This window comes from Capra hircus, chromosome 24 (genome assembly GCF_001704415.2).
Source record: "Capra hircus breed San Clemente chromosome 24, ASM170441v1, whole genome shotgun sequence".
Taxonomy (NCBI): Eukaryota; Metazoa; Chordata; class Mammalia; order Artiodactyla; family Bovidae; genus Capra; species Capra hircus.
Genome location: NC_030831.1, coordinates 43,461,438 through 43,480,285, shown reverse-complemented (window position 1 = coordinate 43,480,285; position 18,848 = coordinate 43,461,438). Strand labels below are relative to the sequence as shown.

Sequence of the window (18,848 nt, the reverse complement as noted above, 5' to 3'; positions counted from 1 at the left end):
GTGGACACAGGCACGTGTGTGCCCACACGTGTTCATACAGTCCTGGAAGAATGCATCACACAGTCTGTCTCTCCAGCCTGATCACCCACGCACTCTTCAGCCCCCGATTCTACCCCAGCCTCCCTACGGAAACTTTTATTCTGAAGTGCTGTTCACTCTCTGGTTTTCTCTTGCAGTGAGGGACTTTCCGCCATTGTCTTTTCTTATCCCTATGTGATTTTTGACATTGGCAGCCATGCCTGCCTTCCTCAACTCAGTCTTGATTTTGCTGTCATTCCTCTGGCTGATCACCCCTTTTCAGAGCTTCTTCTTTCCTCAGTTGTCTTTGACTTGAGGGCTCTGTCTGTCTGCCCCTCCTGCTCCGTCTCCCATCTTGTGTGAGTTCGGTTGTCATGTCTCTGCTGTGGCCCCGGATCTTGTCTGCAGCTTGTGTCCCCTCAGATGCAGACCCATTCACCCATTTCTTGTGACCTATCTCTGTCTTGCTGTCCCGTGGCCACCTCAGGCTCAGGAGTCCTCCCACATCCCTCAGGCCTGGCCCTATTCCTGCTCTTTCCACCTTATACCTCTTATTCTTACTGGATCACTAGCCACACACTTGGTGCAGCTGGAAACTCATACTTCTCTCCCATTCAGTTCCTATGTCTGGTTGGTGACTTGTTTAGTCTCTAAGTTGTGTCCGACCCTTTGCAACCCCAGGGATTGTAGCCCTCCAGGCTCCTCTGTCCATGGGATTCTCCAGGCAAGAATACTGGAGTGGAAAGCTATTCCCTTCTTCAGGAGATCTTCCCAACCCAGGGATTAAACCCAGGTCTTCTGCATTGCAGGCAGATTCTTTACCAGCTGAGCCATCAGGGAAGACTGGGGACTCCTGCTAAATCCAGATGACAGAAAGGTGTTTTTTAAAAGCCCTTAAGGTGGTGCTGGCAATCCTGTCCTGATTGAAAGTCATCCTATCATTTCCATACATAGACTTGTATGGTTTTGGCTTGTTCAGAAAACCTGTACTGAAAACCAGCTCTATGCCTGCTTTGTGTGCAAGGACCGTGAATCCACACACCCTGCCTGCTTACGTATACGTGCAGTGTGGGGGTTCATACCTGCTGTGCTAAGTGTGTTGGGAGGTGCTCAGTTCTGCTTGAGGAGTTAGGGACAGCTTTTAAGATAGTAACTTTTGTTTTTTAATAAACTGGTCTATTTTATACCAGCATTTATTTTTCCCATCCATACAGGAAATAAAAATAGATAATATATCATGTGGAAAAAAAGATAATACTGAGTGCAAAGCAGACAATGATGTTTGCAAATAATCAAAAACAATTGGTTGTTTTCTTAATTCAGAGTTTTAGATCTTTCTAAATTTTGATTCACCAAGCCTGGAAATGTATTTTTAAACAAATTCCTTATACAATTGTTATGTGTCCAGCTTGAAACTACATTTGGAGGTATGAATATGAGATGCATGTTCAAAGAGGGTTGTTTTGAAATAGAATTTTAAGCAGTTCACAGTCTTTGTGTAATTGCCGTGACTGAAAGATGCTTCATTTGTGTCAGTTAACCATGAGGTGTTTGTAGAAGAGATGGGCAGGAAGGTGGTTGACTGAGAAAATAGAGGTTGTAGTAATCATATTGAGGATTGTATTTGTACTATCAGAGACAGCTGCCAGGGTCTGAAATCTTCCTCACTATTTGCTTTGCACATAGAAATCCCAGTTTACTGTTTGATATAAGAGGAGGTCCCAACCTTTTGTTTTGTCTGGCCATGAAAGAATAGTTTTTTGTTTGTTGTTTTTGTGATGAAAACGCATACCATCAGTTTACTCTTTTAGCAGTTTTTAGGTGTCCATCACCCATGTTGTTGGCTGTATGCATGTTGCTGTACCACAGGTCTTGTCATCTTGTGTGGCTGAAATGCCACCCCTCCTCCAGCCCCTGGCTGTCACCATCCTGCTCCCTCTTTTCTCAGACTCTGATCATTTTAGATGCTTCACAGAAAGGGAATCATACAGTGGTTCTTCTTGTGATGGGCTTATTCCTCACAGCATAATGTCCTCAAGGTTCATCCTTCAGTATTTAAAGTAACACATGGACTTCAGAATCCAGTTGTGTGGCAGGTTAGACAGTCCATGGTTTCTTACTGCTGTAAAACAAGATTCTCAATAAGCACACGTTTTAAATAAATTACTCGGTGGGGAGGAAGTAAGGAAAAGATTCAGGCTTTCTGTGCTCCCCACCTCCTACAACAAGATCTCAACAAATGGCATAGCTTCTCTGAATGTACAGGCCAGTGTCAGCTGTGACATTTGTATTCACCTAATAAAATAGTTTCCAGGTAAATATATAAGGCATAAATGACTAGGATTACAGAAAGAGATTGATAATTCTATGTTCACAGATTTCTTAAGGCAAAATAGTAGTAAAGAAGTAGAAGATTTAGATTGCACAGTTAAGCTTAATTTAATAAGAAAAATATATAGAACCTTATGTCTAGCAATTAGAGAATTCACATTCTTCTAAGACTGCATGCAATACTTATAATAAATGGACCATTGACTAGGCTGTAAAAGTAAATCTTGACACAGTTTAAGAATTACTGCCTTATAGGCCATGTTCTTTGACCATAATGCAATTAAATTATAGATTATTAATAAAAAAGATAAAAATTCCTATAAATTTGGAGATTTATTTAAAGATTTCTAAATGATTCATGGGTCAAGATGAAATCATAATGGAAACTTAAAAATGAACAATAGGTAAAATCTACTTACCACAACTTGCATAAAGCAGCAAAAACAGTACTGTAAAAAAATACTGTTTTAAATGTTTATATTAAAACAGAAGGTTGAAAATTAAAGTGCTAAGTGTCTAACCTAATTTAGAGTAAAAGTAATAGGATAAACACCAAAAAAAAAAAAAAAGCAGTAAGGAAATAATACAAAAATAAATGCAGAATGGAAATCAATGGGACCATACACAGGACCAAATAAAATCAAATGTTGGTTCCTTAATAAGACTAATCAACTAGCAAGATTGAATAAGAAAAATAGCACAGATACACAAAAACCAGACAGACAGAGGCAGATGCATATAAATAGTATTAGGAGAAAAGGGGAACAAAATACAGAGGTAAAAGGAGTTAAAAAGCTAGACTACTGTAAACATTTATGGCAAAGAATGTGATCACTTAGAAGAAGTAGAACAGACTCCTGGAAAAATAGCATTGTAGATTAAAGGAGAAATAGAGTCTAAGGAGGCCTGTGACAGCTAAATAAGTTAAATTAATTAATAAACAATTTTGCATTGAGAATTCACTGAGACTAGCTGTTTTAACAGGCATGTCTTATGATAATGAAAGCTCTCCCAGAGAACAGAAAAAGAGAATACTCCCCAGTTCCTTTTGTGAGGCTATTAGATAGGTAATTTGGATATCCAAAGCAGAAAAGTTCAGTAAGAGGAATGCGTAAGTTTAGTAAGATACATGCGTATCTGTGACATGGATGTAGACGTAAAAATCCTAAAGAAAGGTTAGCAAACTGAATATGGCAATATCTATATTAGTTTTAGGAATATAAGAGTGGCTTAGCATTAGACAGTCTTTAAATGTAATTAATCTTAGTAACAAGGTAAAGGAGAAAAAGCCATATGAATATCTTAATAGATGGAGAAAGATTATTTAAAGTCAATTCTTGCTCCTGATTAAGAACAAAACGTATCAAACAGAAGAAAGCTCTGTAACTTGAGATGACACCAGCAGTCATATCACTGTGTTTTGCTAAAAAAAATATTTAATTAATTTATTTGGCTCTGCTGAGTCTTAGTTGTGGCATGTGGGATCTAGTTCCCTGATTAAGGATCAAGCCTGGGCACCCTTCATTGGGAGCTTGGAGTCTTAGCCTCTAGACCACAGGGGAGGCCCCATGTCACTGTTAATGATAACATGTTGCAAACATTTTCTAAAACTTGAGGATAAAACAAGCGTGTCCATGAATACCACTTCCACTTCATATTGTCCTTTGGTGGGGGGTCGGGAACAGAGCAGACGTCAGAGGCCAGGTACCACCCCCCCCACACACCTCCCTGACCAGTGTTTCATCTGACCACACTGTTCAGTTGCCTCTACTGAAAGGTCCTGGAGCTTTCTGAGCTCTTGTTTTGCTGAGTTACTTCACTCCTCAAGTCAGTTATAGTTTCACCTGCTGATGTTTAGGGAGGTTTAATAGTGATCTGGACTAGAAAAGGTCAGTTTTCATTCCAATCCCAAAGAAAGGCAATGCCAAAGAATGTTCAAGCTACTGCACAATTGCACTCAGCTCACATGCTAGCAAAGAAATGCTCAAAATTCTCCAAGCCAAGCTTCAACAGTACATGAGCCGTGAACTTCCAGATGTTCAAGCTGGTTTTAGAAAAGGCAGAGGAACCAGGGATCAAACATCCCTGCCAACATCCGTTGGATCATTGAAAAAGGAAGAGAGTTCCAGAAAAACATCTGCTTTATTGACTACGCCAAAGACTTTGACTGTGTGGATCACAACAAACTCTGGAAAATTCTTAAAAAGATGTGAATACCTGACCACCTTACCTGCCTCCTGAGAAATCTGTATGCAGGTCAAGAAGCAACAGTTAGAACTGGACATGGAGCAACAGATCGGTTCCAAATGGGGAAAGGGTTACGTCAAGGCTGTATATTGTCACCCTGCTTATTTAACTTCTGTGCAAGGTACATCATGTGAAATGCTGGGCTAGATGAAGCACAAATGGGAATCATGATTGCACAGAGAAATATCAATAACCTCAGATGCACAGATGATACCACCCTTACAGCAGAAAGCAAAGAAGAACTAAAGAGCCTCTTGATGAAAGTGAAACGGGAGAGTGAAAAAGCTGGCTTCTAATTCAGCATTCAGAAAACTAAAATCATGGCATCCGGTCACATCATGGCAAATAGATAGGGAAACAGTGGAAACAGTGACAGACTTTATTTTCTTGGGCTCCAAAATCACTGCAGATGGTGACTGTAGCCATGAAATTAAAAGACGCTTGCTCCTTGGAAGAAAAGCTCTGACCAACCTAGACAGCATAATAAAAAGCAGAGACATTACTTTGCCAACAAAAATCTGTCTAGTCAAAGCTATGGTTTTTCCAGTAGTCATGTATGGATGTGAGAGTTGGACCATAAAGAAAGCTGAGTGCCAAAGAATTGATGCTTTTGAACTGTGGTATTGGAGAAGACTCTTGAGAGTCCCTTGGACTGCAGGGAGATCAAACCAGTCCATCCTAAAGGAAATCAATCCTGAATATTCCTTGGAAGGACTGATGCTGAAGCTGAAACTCCAGTACTTTGGCCACCTGATGGGAAGAACTAACTCACTGGAAAAGACCCTGATGCTGGGAAAGATTGAAGGCAGGAGGAGAAGGGGATAACAGAGGATGTGGTGGTTGGATGGGATCACTGACTCAATGGACATGAGTTTGAGCAAGCTCCAGGAGTTGGTGATGGACAGGCAAGTGCTGCAGTCCATGGGGTCATCAAGAGTCAGACACGACTGAGCAACTGAACTGAGTAGTGATCTGTCATTCTAAAAAGATTCCACCACAAGTTAGCAATTTGAATATGAACATTTTGTGGAGTTCATTGTATAAACAGTGCTTGAGCACTTGCCAGCCTAGATTGTTCAGATACCGTGCCTGGTAGTAGCTACAAGAGGGAAGTAGATTTCCCTTTCTGTGATAGTTGGATTCATGAGTTGAGGCTAATGAATCAGTTCAGGATTTCTCAACTCTGAACCTGAGTTGCAGAGGCTCCTCTTCCCTTTGTTCTTGGGGCTGGTGGCAGTCTCTTGTGTCCCCAGACGGGAGGCCCGTACATGTTGTAGTCTTCGGTCTCTGTGCTTGGCATACTCTCAACCCAGATATTCATGTGACCGACCCCCTCCAAGTCTCTGCTGAAGTGTCAGTGCATGGCAAGGCCCGCTTTGACCAACCTGTTCAGAATCCCAGTGCCCCCCCCCACCTCCCCCAACGCAGCTCCCTTTTATGGGGCTCTTTCTCCCAGGGACTCTTTTTCCCAGAGGATTTATTGCTGTGTGACATGTAACTTACTTGGTTGTTTCGCTCATTGCCGTCCCCTTTCTGAGCAGGTGAGCTCTGGGGAATATGGATGGGCTCCAGGGGCTGGGGCATGCATACTTGGTCTGAGAGGTTTGCCGGGTGCTCTCGGGTTTGTGGGTAGAAAGGAAAGATGTTCGTTCTCCTGCTCTCTTTCCCTTCCAACCTTAAGGCTCTTTCTCTGAAGAGAAGTTTGAGTTTCAAGGGAAGTGGTAAGCTGCTCATGACTGTGCCAGACCCCTGTGTGGTGTTGGAGGGGGAAGGTGTCCATGGTTGAGCTGCATTGGGAATCTCACCCATTTTGTGAGGACACCTCCCAAGTCCTGTTTCCATCCCAGAGACTCTGGGGGTGGATTCAAGAGCCCTTTAAAGTTTGGGGGTGTCTGGAGGCAGAATGTTCAGTTAACACTGTTCTGTCAAGTGTTAGGAACTTGAAGTCATGGCGGATGGAGAGATGGAAACGTGTGGGCAGCTGGCCTCTGGTTGGAGGCTGTGGAACACATAATGTCTCTCTCCCGGTTGTCTGGCTCCTAGCGTATGTGTTGAGGGTGTGGAAGGTGGTCACTATAGACAGCAGATCATCTGGTGAGGGAATGCAGGTGGGGGCCTTCCACGAGAGGAGAAGTCCTGGGCCAGGTGTTCAGGAGGGTGACTGTGTGTGTGTGTGTGGGAGGTGGAGGCAGGGAGCAGGGTGGAAGGCAGCGCAGGGGTAGGGGCCTCAAGGGCACCTCTGGGCCTCTGCTCCTGCTTCTCTAGGGTGAGATGGAGACTGAAATGCTCACAGCTCAGCTTGGAGGCTGGGGTGGAGGAAGTGAGCTGTTCAGGTGTATCCTGTGGGTCCTGCCCAGACTGTGGTTGGTTATGTAGTCAGAGAAGGAACCATTCAGCCAGCAGGGTTTTTTTTGGCGGGGGTGGGGGCGGGGTGGGGGGTGGGGGGGTGGGGCAGAGGAAACAACTGAACTGCTTTTGGTTCACTGCTTGATTCATGAGGGAAAGTTCATATTTGTCCTTGAGAATTCTTCTTGTGGGCTTCCCTGGTAGCTCAGCTAGTAAAGAATCCACCTGCAGTGCAGGAGACCTCAGTTCGATTCCGGGGTCGGGAAGTTCCCCTGGCGAAGGGATAGGCTACCCACTCCAGTATTCTTGGGCTTCCCTGGTGGCTCAGACAGTAAAGAATCCACTTACAATGTGGGAGACCTGGTTTTGATCCCTGGGTTGGGAAGATCCCCTGGAAGAGGGCATGGCAACCCACTCCAGCATGCTTGACTGGAATGGGGTCTTGAAGAGTGGGACATGACTGAGCGACTAAGCACAGCACACAGCATTCTCCTTGTAGGGTTGAAGGGGGCTGACACTGTCAGATGCTTGCCTCATTTGCAGGGAATTACCATGAAGTATGGAAATCAGTATTGGAAACATAGGCCCCCACCCTACTCCTGGTTGAGAATGGAGCCTGACTTGCGGGGAGATTGGTCTTCTGCCCAATTTCTGTTAATTATTCCTGATCTCTGCCTCAGCATAAATGTGAGCCCTTCCTGCTTGACCTGGAAGACTTTCCAGAAGGAGATGCCTTTACAATAATGAAAAGGGTGAAACTGTGGGTGGGGAGGTGGGTGGGGTGGGAGAAAGAGCTCACTGTGGCAGTATTGAAAGAGGAAGCTGATCTGTGTTGTCAATTCAGGCAGCTCAAGCCAGTCATTTCTTGACAGATGGAACCATTTCTCAGAAAACAGACTGTGAGGTGGGAGGCATGGGGACTCTTCATCGGAAGTTTGCCTAATCTAACTTGAGGGCCGTGGTTCTGTGGGGCGTGCGTTTCTTTGTCCCCCACGATGATGCCACTGTGCAGGAAAGTGTTTGTTCTTGGTCGTCCTGCTGCTGGTGGTGTTAGATGTTGAGAAATCAGATTTCCTGTGCAGTGTGGTTTGGTTGCTTTTGTGGCCTCTCATGCAGTACAGTTTGAATCATGTTCATTTTCTCCCTTTGCTGGATCCTGTACGTGACTGGGGAGAGGGAGTAACCCTCTAAGTACACTTAGAATGAAGAGGAGGTGCTGTGGGCTTGCCCCTTGCTGATGCCCCGAAGCTATGGGTCTCTACTATTTTGGATGTTTAGTTTTTGTTTGCTTGTTTTTAATGTTTATTTATTTGGCTGCACCAGGTCTTAGTTTCCGGCATGCGGGATCTAATCACCCAACCAGGGTCAAAACTGGTTCAAACCCTGCTTAGGGAGTGTGGAGTCTTGGCTTCTGGACCCCCAGGAAGTCTGTGGACTCTGGCTTTTGATAGTCTCATGTCAGAGGTCCGTAGGGAGAATCAGCTCCTATGGGAGAGGAGAGAGCAGGTCACTTCCCAGGCTTTTTCCTGAGAAGTCAGAGGTTGGTTTGGATGAACTGTTCACAGATTTGGGGCTGACCAGACCTGATGGGCAGGGAGAGGAGACATTGACCTCGGGTTCTAAGGGGACCTGGGTCACCCTCACAGGCATTTCAGACTACATGGTGAGTGAGTCTTCAGGGGAGAAGAGGTTTTGTCTTTGTTACCATTGCTAGAGAATATATAAATCATAGGGTCACAATTCCTCATAAAAAGGCTTTGATAGTTTCACTTCCTGAAATATGTATACTTACTTTGTAGACAGTGTTAATTTAACACAAGAAACTCATGTTTTTTTTTCTCTGCACAGATTCTCTTCTGAATCAAAAAGTTACATGAGTTTCATTTTTTATTAAAAAATCTTTTTTAGTGGAACAGAAGAATTAAAATGATATAAGTATAGGGTTGTTTTTTTTTTTAATTAGTCCCGAGGCAAAAACATAGGTTCAGCCAACACTTGAAGCCAGTTCTAAATGGCTAGAGTTTGCCAAGGATTTCCTTCCTTTCCGGGGTGCTGTTTCTGTAGTATCCTGCTGCTCCCCACCAGTTAGAATCGGGGCTCTGGGGAACCCATCTGTGCTTCTCGGGGTATGTGACTCTTGTATTTAATGACCTGGAGTGACACCAGGTGTAGAGTAATACAGGAGGGAAAATAATAGTGAGTCCAGTGCAGAGTCCAGAAGGCAGGGGTCAGATGTCCTGAAAACCCCCCTGAAGTCTTTCTCTTGGCTTATGGAAGGCTGCTCTTGGCTGCTGGAACTCCCTTTGAGGGGAGACTTGGAGTTTATGGATTCTTGCTTCTTTTGCAAATTGCTTCTTCACTTGTGCAATAGATAAGATTAGTCTCCATTTGTGTTCTTGCTGTGATTACAACATGAGGAAACACATTCCTTTGGGATTATATTTTAGCAGAATTTGAATTTCAGGGATACATTGTTCTTCTGATTGGTGTTATCTGGGAGGCATATGGACTTTATTATATGCTGAACTTTTTACTCTCTCACATAACAGTTAGAGTGATCAAATTGTTAAAAAAAAGAAGTGACTGTTTAAAAAAAAAAAGTGACTATTGACATCATCTTTCTGAGAACACTAGTATAAGTGATTTACTATAACAAGATCTTCGCTTTTCCTGTTGGCCAATGACATGTAATATTTACAGAGGTCTTGGGTTCAATCCAGCAGAAACATTTCATATAAATTATGTGTGAAACTAAAACTGTTTAACATTTTCTTTCATATGGAGATAATATGAACAACTCTTTTAGTTTAAGAGTGGGGAAGAGAATGGTTATTTGGTATTCCTTGAGGGGCACAGTTTATGCCAGAAGGTATTCTCCAGCTAGACATCAAAGATGCATGTAGGTTGTAATTCAGTCCTGTGACTCGGCCAGGCGTGTATTTAATATTCCAAGTGAATGCTAATCCTGTTGTTAAATGCATTCTTCCTCTCTTAGCATCTTCCCTCCTACCATAGTGATAGAAGGTAAAGTTCTGTGCTCCATCTGTTTACATTAGCACAAATTCTAAATCTGTGAGATCTTCACATTTAAAAACTAGAAGTATATGACACAGCCTAAGTAATGAAGCACTTGTACTTGTCTGTTACAGAATTAGAATATTCCAAATGTGTTAAATATAGCTTATTCCAAATGTGTTAAATATAGCTTAGCACTTAACGTAATTAGTTCAGTTCAGTCGCTCAGTCATGTCTGATTCTTTGTGACCCCATGGACTGCAGCACTTCTCTGTGCGTCACCAACTCCCGGAGCTTGCTCAAACTCATGTCCATTGAGTCAGTGATGCCATTCAACCATCTCATCCTCTGTCGTCCCCTTCTCCTGCCTTCAATCTTTCCCAGCATCAGTGTCTTTTCCAGTGAGTCAGTTCTTCACATCAGGTGGCCAAAGTATTGGAGTTTCAACTTCAGCATTAGTCCTTCCACTGAATATTCAGGACTGATTTCCTTTAGGATTGACTGGTTGGATCTCCTTGCAGTCCAAGAGACTCTCAACAGTCTTCTCCAACACCACAGTTCAGAAGCATAAGAATTATTGAAATATAGCTGAATGCAGATCTGTTGAGGCAGGAAGAAAATGAAACATAGTTATGGTGGGATCTGTCCGGTCTTATTTTTTGGAGGCCGTTGATTTTTGTAGGAAAACTTGTTAGTTCTTAAGCATAAGGAGCCTTAACCATCCGTTTTCTTTTGGGAAGATCGGTACTTTATTCTTTTTACTATGTTTTACTCTTTGATCAGTTTTTCTACTTAAACAGCAGCTAATGTACTACCAACAGCAGCACTTCCTTCTAACACACAGTAACAAACAAAAGGATTTCATCTTTGCACTAACTTTTAAAAAAAAGGAATAATTTGGGATTTGACTCAGTTGTGATGCTAATTTATTTTTCTTTGTTTTTTCTGTCATTTTGTAAATACCCAGAAAATTAATATTCATATAAAAAAGAAATGCAAGTTTGAATTGACGGTATGGTTTATCATTTTCTGTTTCAGATGATCACAGTCGTGTTAAACTGCAGAATGCTGAAAATGATTATATCAATGCCAGCTTAGTTGACATAGAGGAGGCACAGAGGAGCTACATCTTAACCCAGGCAAGTGGAGTGGCATTGAGTGGAGGCCTGACCGCCATTCCTGGGGTCTGCTTTAGGATGGAACAGAAAGTGTGTCCTGACTTTTGGCTGTTTCAAATGGCTGTTTCAGGTTTTTCAATTGTTTTGTAATGAATGGTAACATAATATTTTACAGCTGTGTATATTTAAGATAAAAGCAATTGTTACTGTTACATGTTCTCTGCAGGAAAGTTGTGCTTGAGGTCTGGCCAGCTGGTTCTTTTCTGGCTAGCTGTCCTCCCTGCTGTAAGTTTGGTACAAAGTCTCGGTTGGTGGATACTTTGCTCCTTCTGTTTCTCTTCACTTGAATCAGAACCAGAGGCCCTGTGAAAACTCTTCTCTGCCCTGGCCTGGTGTGTGTTTTCAGTATGGACAAGTCTTGGGTGTTAGGTGAGGGTGTGAGCCGGGTGCCTGGACCACTGATGGGGTGGCCTGAGAGCCCACTGGCCCCTTGAGCCTCCTCCCTTCTCAACACACCGGCCACACCCGTGCTCCATTGGCACCGTTCTTTCACTCTGAGATAGCAGAAATGATTTGGGTTTATCCACACCAGCTACCCTTTGTTTATCAGAAAACAGATTTAATTAACAGTGCTGCCATTTCCCTAGTGATTTTTAATTATTCCAAAGATAAACTGTATTATTAAGTATCTTGTTATAACCTGCAATGGAAAATAATCTGAAAAAAAAATATATGTAACTGAATCACTTTGTTGTATACCTGTAACTAACGCAGTATTGTAAATCAACTATAATTAAATTGAAAAAAAGATAAACTGTATACTTATAATGTTTGAGATTTTTAAAGAACCCATTTCAGATCAGAATAACCTGTTACTGAAAGTGAAAACTGTTGAAAAGGTAAGATATTCAGATGAATGTAACTATCAACTGTTAGGCTGTTATCAATTTACAGGAAACAAAAATTAATTATGCTTTATTACTTAGCATAAAGCAGCTCCTATAAGTCAAAAACAAAAAGAAAATCTGAAAAAAACTGGGAAGGAACATAAATTCACAGTTCACAGCAGGGAAGTAAAGGTAGACAATATATATAGAAAAGATGCTCAATTTTTCTAAATTTAAACCAGCAATCAGTTACCACTTCTCACTTGTCAGAACCACAGATTTAAAAGTTTATAGTACTCAGAAGTCTAATATATAAAGACATGAAGGTAAATGTGAGAGTATTTGTTATAACTTAATAGCACAGGACCAAAAATAGTAGGACAGAAACAGTCTGTAAGGAGCTGGCTAAATAAATTATACACATGCTATTAGTACCGATTGTTTCTGTGAATTAGGAAAAAATACAGAATTCACTTTGCTATTTTCTGTTATATTTGAAGTTTTTCTTATGTGTATTCATGATGTTTTTAATAGTCATTTTTAGAGTTGAAATTTTTACTGTTTTTAAAAACCATGTTAAAAATAGAATAATTACCCTAGATTCCTTATCACACCCTTTATTATTCTCTTTCTTTCATTCTTGTTTATCCTTTCCTCTTTGTCATCTTAGTTTCTAAAAATATAATTGTTTCCCAAGATTCTGATTCAGCTTTCGCCCCCACCTAGTCTGTACTCACCAGTTCAACTCTCTGGAACCATATTTTGAACGGTTGTTTTTTAAGAGGCTGGACTCTGTACTCATGGTGTCTGCTTGAATCCTGTTCGTTCATCCAGCAAAGCTTTGAATGCCTGCTTTGTGGCAACATTGTATGAATGAAACAGCCATTCATAAAACTGCTAGCATGAACTTCACATCCTAGAGGGAAGTAAAATTAACAGCAGCTAGCAATCTTTTATTTATTTTTTACTGAATTATAGTTGACTTACCATACTGTGTTAGATACTAATGTGAAGCAAAGTGATTCAGTTATATACATGTATACACGTATACATCTCTATATATTCTTTTTCAAATTCTTTTCCATGGTAGGTTATTATAAGATGTTGAATATAGTTCCCTGAGCTACACAGTAAATTCTTGTTGTTTACTTTATATATGGTAGTGTGTATCTGTTAATCCCAAACTCCTAATTTATCCCTCTTCCCATTTCCCCTTTGGTAACCAAAAGTATGCTTACCTTCTATGTCTATGAGTCTGTTTCTGTTTTGTAAATAAATTCTTTTGTATCATAGTCTAGAATCCACATATAAGTGATATCATATATTTGTCTTTGAATTACTTAGACTGATAATCTCTAGGTGTATCCACATTGCTGCAAATGGCATTATTTCATTTGTTTATGGCTGACCAATATTCCGTTATATATATGTACCACAGATCTTTACATATGTGTACCACACATCTTCTTTAATCATTCCTCTGTGGATGGACACTTAGATGGCTTCCATGTCTTGACTGTTGTAAATAGTAACAGCTTGCAATTTTTAACATTTTTCTATATTTTATATAACTTAAGCCTCAGGATAACCCTTTGTGATAAATGCTCTTATTATCCTTATGTTAACATGAGGAGTCATCTAAAGAGACAAAGGAACATCAAATAACTTTACCAAGGTCATACAATAAGTAGGGTGAGGCCACACGGTCTCCGTAGGCTGCTGCATGGCTCTGGTTTTAATTATTCAGATCTGCTGCCCTGAAATTGTGATATGCCCCTGGATTCATTCCTCAGTTCCCTGAGGTGCAGCATCATCGTGCAGCATCATCCTGCAGCACCGTGGGGTTTGCTTCCAAGACCCTCTGCAATGCCAAAGCCCCTGGGTGCTCATGTCCTATCGTTGTCCCTTCTGTCCTGGCCCCACATACACAAATTCATTGAGTCACAATCATGTATTAAGTTTGCCATCTGAGGTTGTTGATCCTGAGGATGCATAACCATGCCTAAAAGGGCTGACTGTGTACTTATTGAAAAATCTATCTGTATCTGGACCCCTGTAGTTCAAACCTCTGTTGTTCAGGAGTCAAGTGTATACGTAATCAATATGTATCTCTGTGATCTATAGAATAGTGCTAATAAAAACTCATGTAGTGCCAGGTAATATGATGAGTATTCCACGGAGTGTTCATTGTGGCATTGTTACTGCTTTTTATTATAGTAGTAATGATAGTAATTACTAGAGAATCCCATGGACAGAGGAGCCTGATGGGCTGCAGTCCACAGGGTCGCAAAGAGTTGGAGATGACTGAGCGACTTCACTTTCTTTCAATGATAGTAATAATCCTTTTATAAAACATTGTAAATTTCTTCATGAAAAAGAAAATACCCGACTAATACCCTAGTTTAAATCTCCTGTCCATTTGGGCTTTCCTTTGTATCCTGACCCAGGCCCTCTGCCCTCATTCTAGTGGACTCACTGTCTTCAGCTTTGTATTATTTCCTGAGTCCTCCCTACCCCCTGCCCCAGAGCTTCCAGCATCCACCCACAGGACCACTTGATGTCACAAATTCTTCCTTTTCTGTGTCAAACTCTTTTTTCCTTTTCCTTCTTTCTTTTACACTAAGCTAGCCCCCGTCCTGTTTTTGTCATCTGGGTTAAAGCTGTCCTCATCTGTCAAATTCTGTCCTGTTTTCTGCTGCCCTGCCCTTCTCTGGAGCTCTCTTTCATCTACACCAACATAGTAGCTTTTCAACTTATTTCTCCACCACCAGTCCCTCATTTCTAGTCCATCTTTAACAATTCCTCTAGAGGAATTTTTGTGATATACCAATCTGGTCATATTCCTTCATTCTGTAAAGAAGAGATCGTTGACTGTTTCCTGGGGTCGAGTACCTCTCACTTGGCAGGTGTAGTTTCCTGTGGGTTCTCTGTGTCACCTTCTTTCCCAGAAGTGCCCTGACACTGGGAATGGACCTGATCCCTCCCCTCTCCCCTCGCTGTGTCAGCACCTCCTCATTTTTAAGGCCCTGCCCTGGTACCCTTCCTGCTCCTGCATACCCAGGCTCAGCCCTCGCTCAGGTGGGGCTGGGTGTGTTTCTGTTCCTCACCTCGGACGTAAGTTCTGTGACAGCTGGGACTGCTTTTGCCTTTGTCCCTAGTATTTTGGGACAGAGAACATGCACAGAAAATATTTCAAAGGACAGCAAAAACCAGAGACACTAAATGTTTATTGAAACTGCAGTTATTCTGCTTGTCCTTTGTTGCTTATAATTTTTGTCATCCTTTTCCTCTGAGTTTTATGAAAATTAAAAATGTATACCTGCTGATCCCTTGGTACAGATCTCCATTTTGTAGAAGATAATAGGTTGTATTGCTGGTAAGTGAAAGAGCTGAGAACCCCTCTTTCCCTTTTAGAACCACTCTAGAATGTGTGTGTGTGTGTACACACTAAGCAGTGACTTCATTGGAGACCTGATCCATCCATTTTTTTAGATGAAAGAGAAGACATTCATTTTACTGGGGCTCTTCTCATGGCTGTTTTTATCTTTGCACTGTGTGGTTTTGGAAGTAGCTCAAACTTTGAGTAATATGCACTCAGTAAGGGGAATGGCTCCTCAAACCTGAAGGTGCAGCTTTTCAGGGTTCTTGGTCCCTTCTAGCATTGGTATAACTGAGAGCATGGAGTAATATTTCCAGAACATCCACTACAGAGCTGGGATACGATGGCCCTGAAGCTGCTTTTAGTGCAGCGCCACTCGAATGGCCTTGTCTCCTGTGTGGAGCTGAAGCTCCAGGCAGACCCAGCCCCCGGCAACCCACAGGTAACTGCTTGTTGAGTTACTCAAGGTACAGTCAAACCTGTTAACCTGCACGCACTGCAACCACCTGAGGATGGCAGTGCCCTCAAAGGGTGACAGTGGTGACTGGTCGGGAGTGCTGCCCCAAGCCCATACCCCTTGGGACAAAATCTTGTCTTGGCCTTTTTTCCTGCCCAAGCCTCCTGCTTCATCCCTCAATTCAGAGAGCTACCTGACAGCCTGGAAATTTTTCTTTTCTGCCTAAGTAAATAAAAGTCAGTTTTGATCGTTGATAATCAGTAATCCAACTAATAGAGACCTGTTTTTAGTTCAGGGGGGTTTAGAGTCTGGATTGACATTCTATGACCCGATCCCCTGTTTTCAGATGTGAAGCTTCCTGGAAGGCATGTCCTTAGAGCGTCAGTGCCCCCCTCCTCTCACCTGCTGTTTCTTCTCTGTCTTACAGGGTCCGCTTCCTAATACAGGTTGTCATTTCTGGCTCATGGTTTGGCAGCAAAAGACCAAAGCAGTTGTCATGCTAAACCGAATTGTGGAGAAAGAATCAGTGAGTAATACTTGGTATTTACAACTTACTGTACAGTCTGTGATTGTTAACTTATAAATATTTTCTTATTTCTTTTGGGATAGTCATACATTAGTTTTGGCCTTTAATTACTAAAAACTAGAGTCAGGGTGATTCTAACTGGAACTAATCTATCATTTTCCTTTATTACCTTAAATATTTAAATAACAACTGTGGACCACTGCCCTCCAAACATAAGTATAATGGAGTGAGTACTGGCCAGTTGTGGTACTTAGATATTTGGAATTCATAGGCTTTTTCAGAATCTTTATTATTAACAGAATCCTGGAAATTTTATGAAGGATTGAAGTGACAGGTTTCTAAAACCTTTATAAACTACCATGGGCTCTTATGTCAGGAGGTAGTGAGTATTGATATGTATAGATTTATTCACATTTGAGGTGCAGTTTAAAATCCAGTGCTAATTAGTGGTGTGATGGTGGTTAAGTCTTCAGCTTCTGTGGCTTGAGGGTCCTTCTGTCAAACATGAACATTAGAAAGTGTTACCTGTCAGGTCTCTTCCAGGCCCGAGGTCTAGGCTATTCTGCTCCTTCAGATCCCGAATTCTTGCTTTTCCGAGTTCGTAGCTGCCGGTTTTCAGTGCTAGTGGCAGTGCGTCTCGTCTGTCTCAGTCTGCAGTGTTGTTGCTGCACCATGGTGTCCCGCAGTGTCAGCGTAATCCTTGCAGTGGTTTTCATGCTTCCACGGTGACCCACAGACCCAAGTGATGCGGTGCTGTTGTTGGGACATTTGAGCATCGTTTCCAGCTGGAGGATTATGGGTTTCATCTCTCATTCTGCAGAATAAGTATTGTAATAGAGAAGATTGCCACCAGCGATCAGAAATCACCTTCATCCAGATGTTCAACAAAAGTCAGGTTTGATTGTTGAGGTCGCCTCGTGTGTGGTGATATCCTGTTTGTCAGCATAATGATGTCAGTAGCTGCTGCTGGTCAGTGTTTAGTATTATAATGATATTCCAGCTTTATTGTTTCTTCTTGACTTTTGGTTGAAATTCTTCTATTGAAAAAAAAGGCTCCCACTCTAGTTACCTACCACCTTGATGTAGGAAAAGCAGTTTTCAGAAGAAGTTGATTCCCACGTATCCTCAATATGTCACCACTTAGGTTTTCTTGGTGTGGGGGCGGGAGAGGATCAATGCTGTGAAGTCATGAGTTTGTTAAACACCTTGATTGAGTTCAGTCCATGGCAGTTATTATCCTTGTTGTTGTTTAGTCGCTAAAGTTGTTTCCAACTCTTTTGCGACCCCATGTACTGTAGCCTGCCAAGCTCCTCTGTCCATGGGATTTCCCAGGCAAGAATACTGGACTGAGTTGCCATGCCTTTCTCAGGGGATCTTGAGGAATCAATGCAGGGATAGAATTGGTGCCTCCTGCTTGGCAGATGGATTCTTTACCACTGAGCCACCTTGGAAGCCCGTTGTTATTCTTACTTGTAGTCAAATTGCCCCTTCATAGGCCAGAGTAAGCTTTTTGGGTTGGGCCCTGAATTCTTTTAACAAAAACCGAGGAGTCTTGCTAGCTCCTTTGATGTCTGGAAGGACTCCCTGTTGCAGGCTTATCTTGTGCTTTCCTATGCGAATCAGCTGTTTCTTTAAGAAGCCTTGGTTTCTTTTGGTGAGCAGCAGTATTTCAAGATCACAGCAAAAATAGTAATCTTTGTTCTTATGGGTTGGTCTTTTCAGTGAACAGAGTTAAGGAAAATTATGTTTGTATGTTAAGATAACACTAGTGTTCGTACTGATACTGATGCTTCTTCCTCTTTTTTTTTCCTTTGGTACTGATATTCTGATATTTGATACTGATATTAAAATTTAGGACTGTAGGGTTGATTCACCATGAATTCTGGTTCTCAGAGATACTAGTGATGTTGAATGTCTTCTACTCATTTACTCTGTCCCATATTGCACACAGAAAGTACTTGTAATAACAAAATCAAGTCCATCACTAAAATAACTACTGAAAACAGTTTAAAATGTTTTCTCTAATCCTCTTTTTCTCAAGTTGTGCTTTACCTCCATCATCAGCGTTTGCCGCATGTTTTAGTCTCTTAAGTCCCTTTTGTGTAGATAAGCATCTGTCGCTGAGTCTCTCTGGTTGCTCTGTGTGTAGCTCACACAGAGGATCCTGAGGATGGGTGCCCTGGTCCCAGTTTCTTGTGTGTTGATGACAATACCTCTGCTGGCTTGATGCTGAAGAGTCTGTTTGGCAGAATATAAATCTCTGGCTCACATTTGCTTTTTGAGCAACTTGACGGTTTTACCCATTTCCTTCTGGCATGTTCCTGTCACAATGGCACATCTCACTGTTTCCTTTATTAGTTACTTATTCTTTTACCCAAAGGATTTCTTTTTCTTCAGATCCCATTGATTGTACTGAAATGTGTCTGTGCTGGTCATTCTGGGTCAGTTTGTCCAGGGACAGAGTGTGCTATTTCATTATGTGATTTCAGGCATTTTTTTCTTTCTTTTAAAGAAAAATTTTTAT

General features: G+C 41.8%; 1 protein-coding gene across 5 annotated transcripts in view; it reads left to right on the top strand.

Annotated features, from left to right (window-relative positions):
- The window catches only part of PTPN2 (protein tyrosine phosphatase, non-receptor type 2), a 65,957-nt gene that overhangs the window by 22,357 nt on the left and 24,752 nt on the right, over positions 1-18,848 (top strand). For all 5 annotated transcript variants that reach the window (XR_001917173.1, XR_001917174.1, XM_018039611.1 and 2 more), the window contains exons 3-4: positions 10,996-11,096; positions 16,226-16,324. Coding sequence is in view for 3 of the 5 variants with exons in the window: in XM_018039611.1 (XP_017895100.1) it covers positions 10,996-11,096; positions 16,226-16,324 (200 nt within the window). In the remaining 2 variants the exon portion in view is untranslated. The remainder of the gene's footprint in view (positions 1-10,995; positions 11,097-16,225; positions 16,325-18,848) is intronic.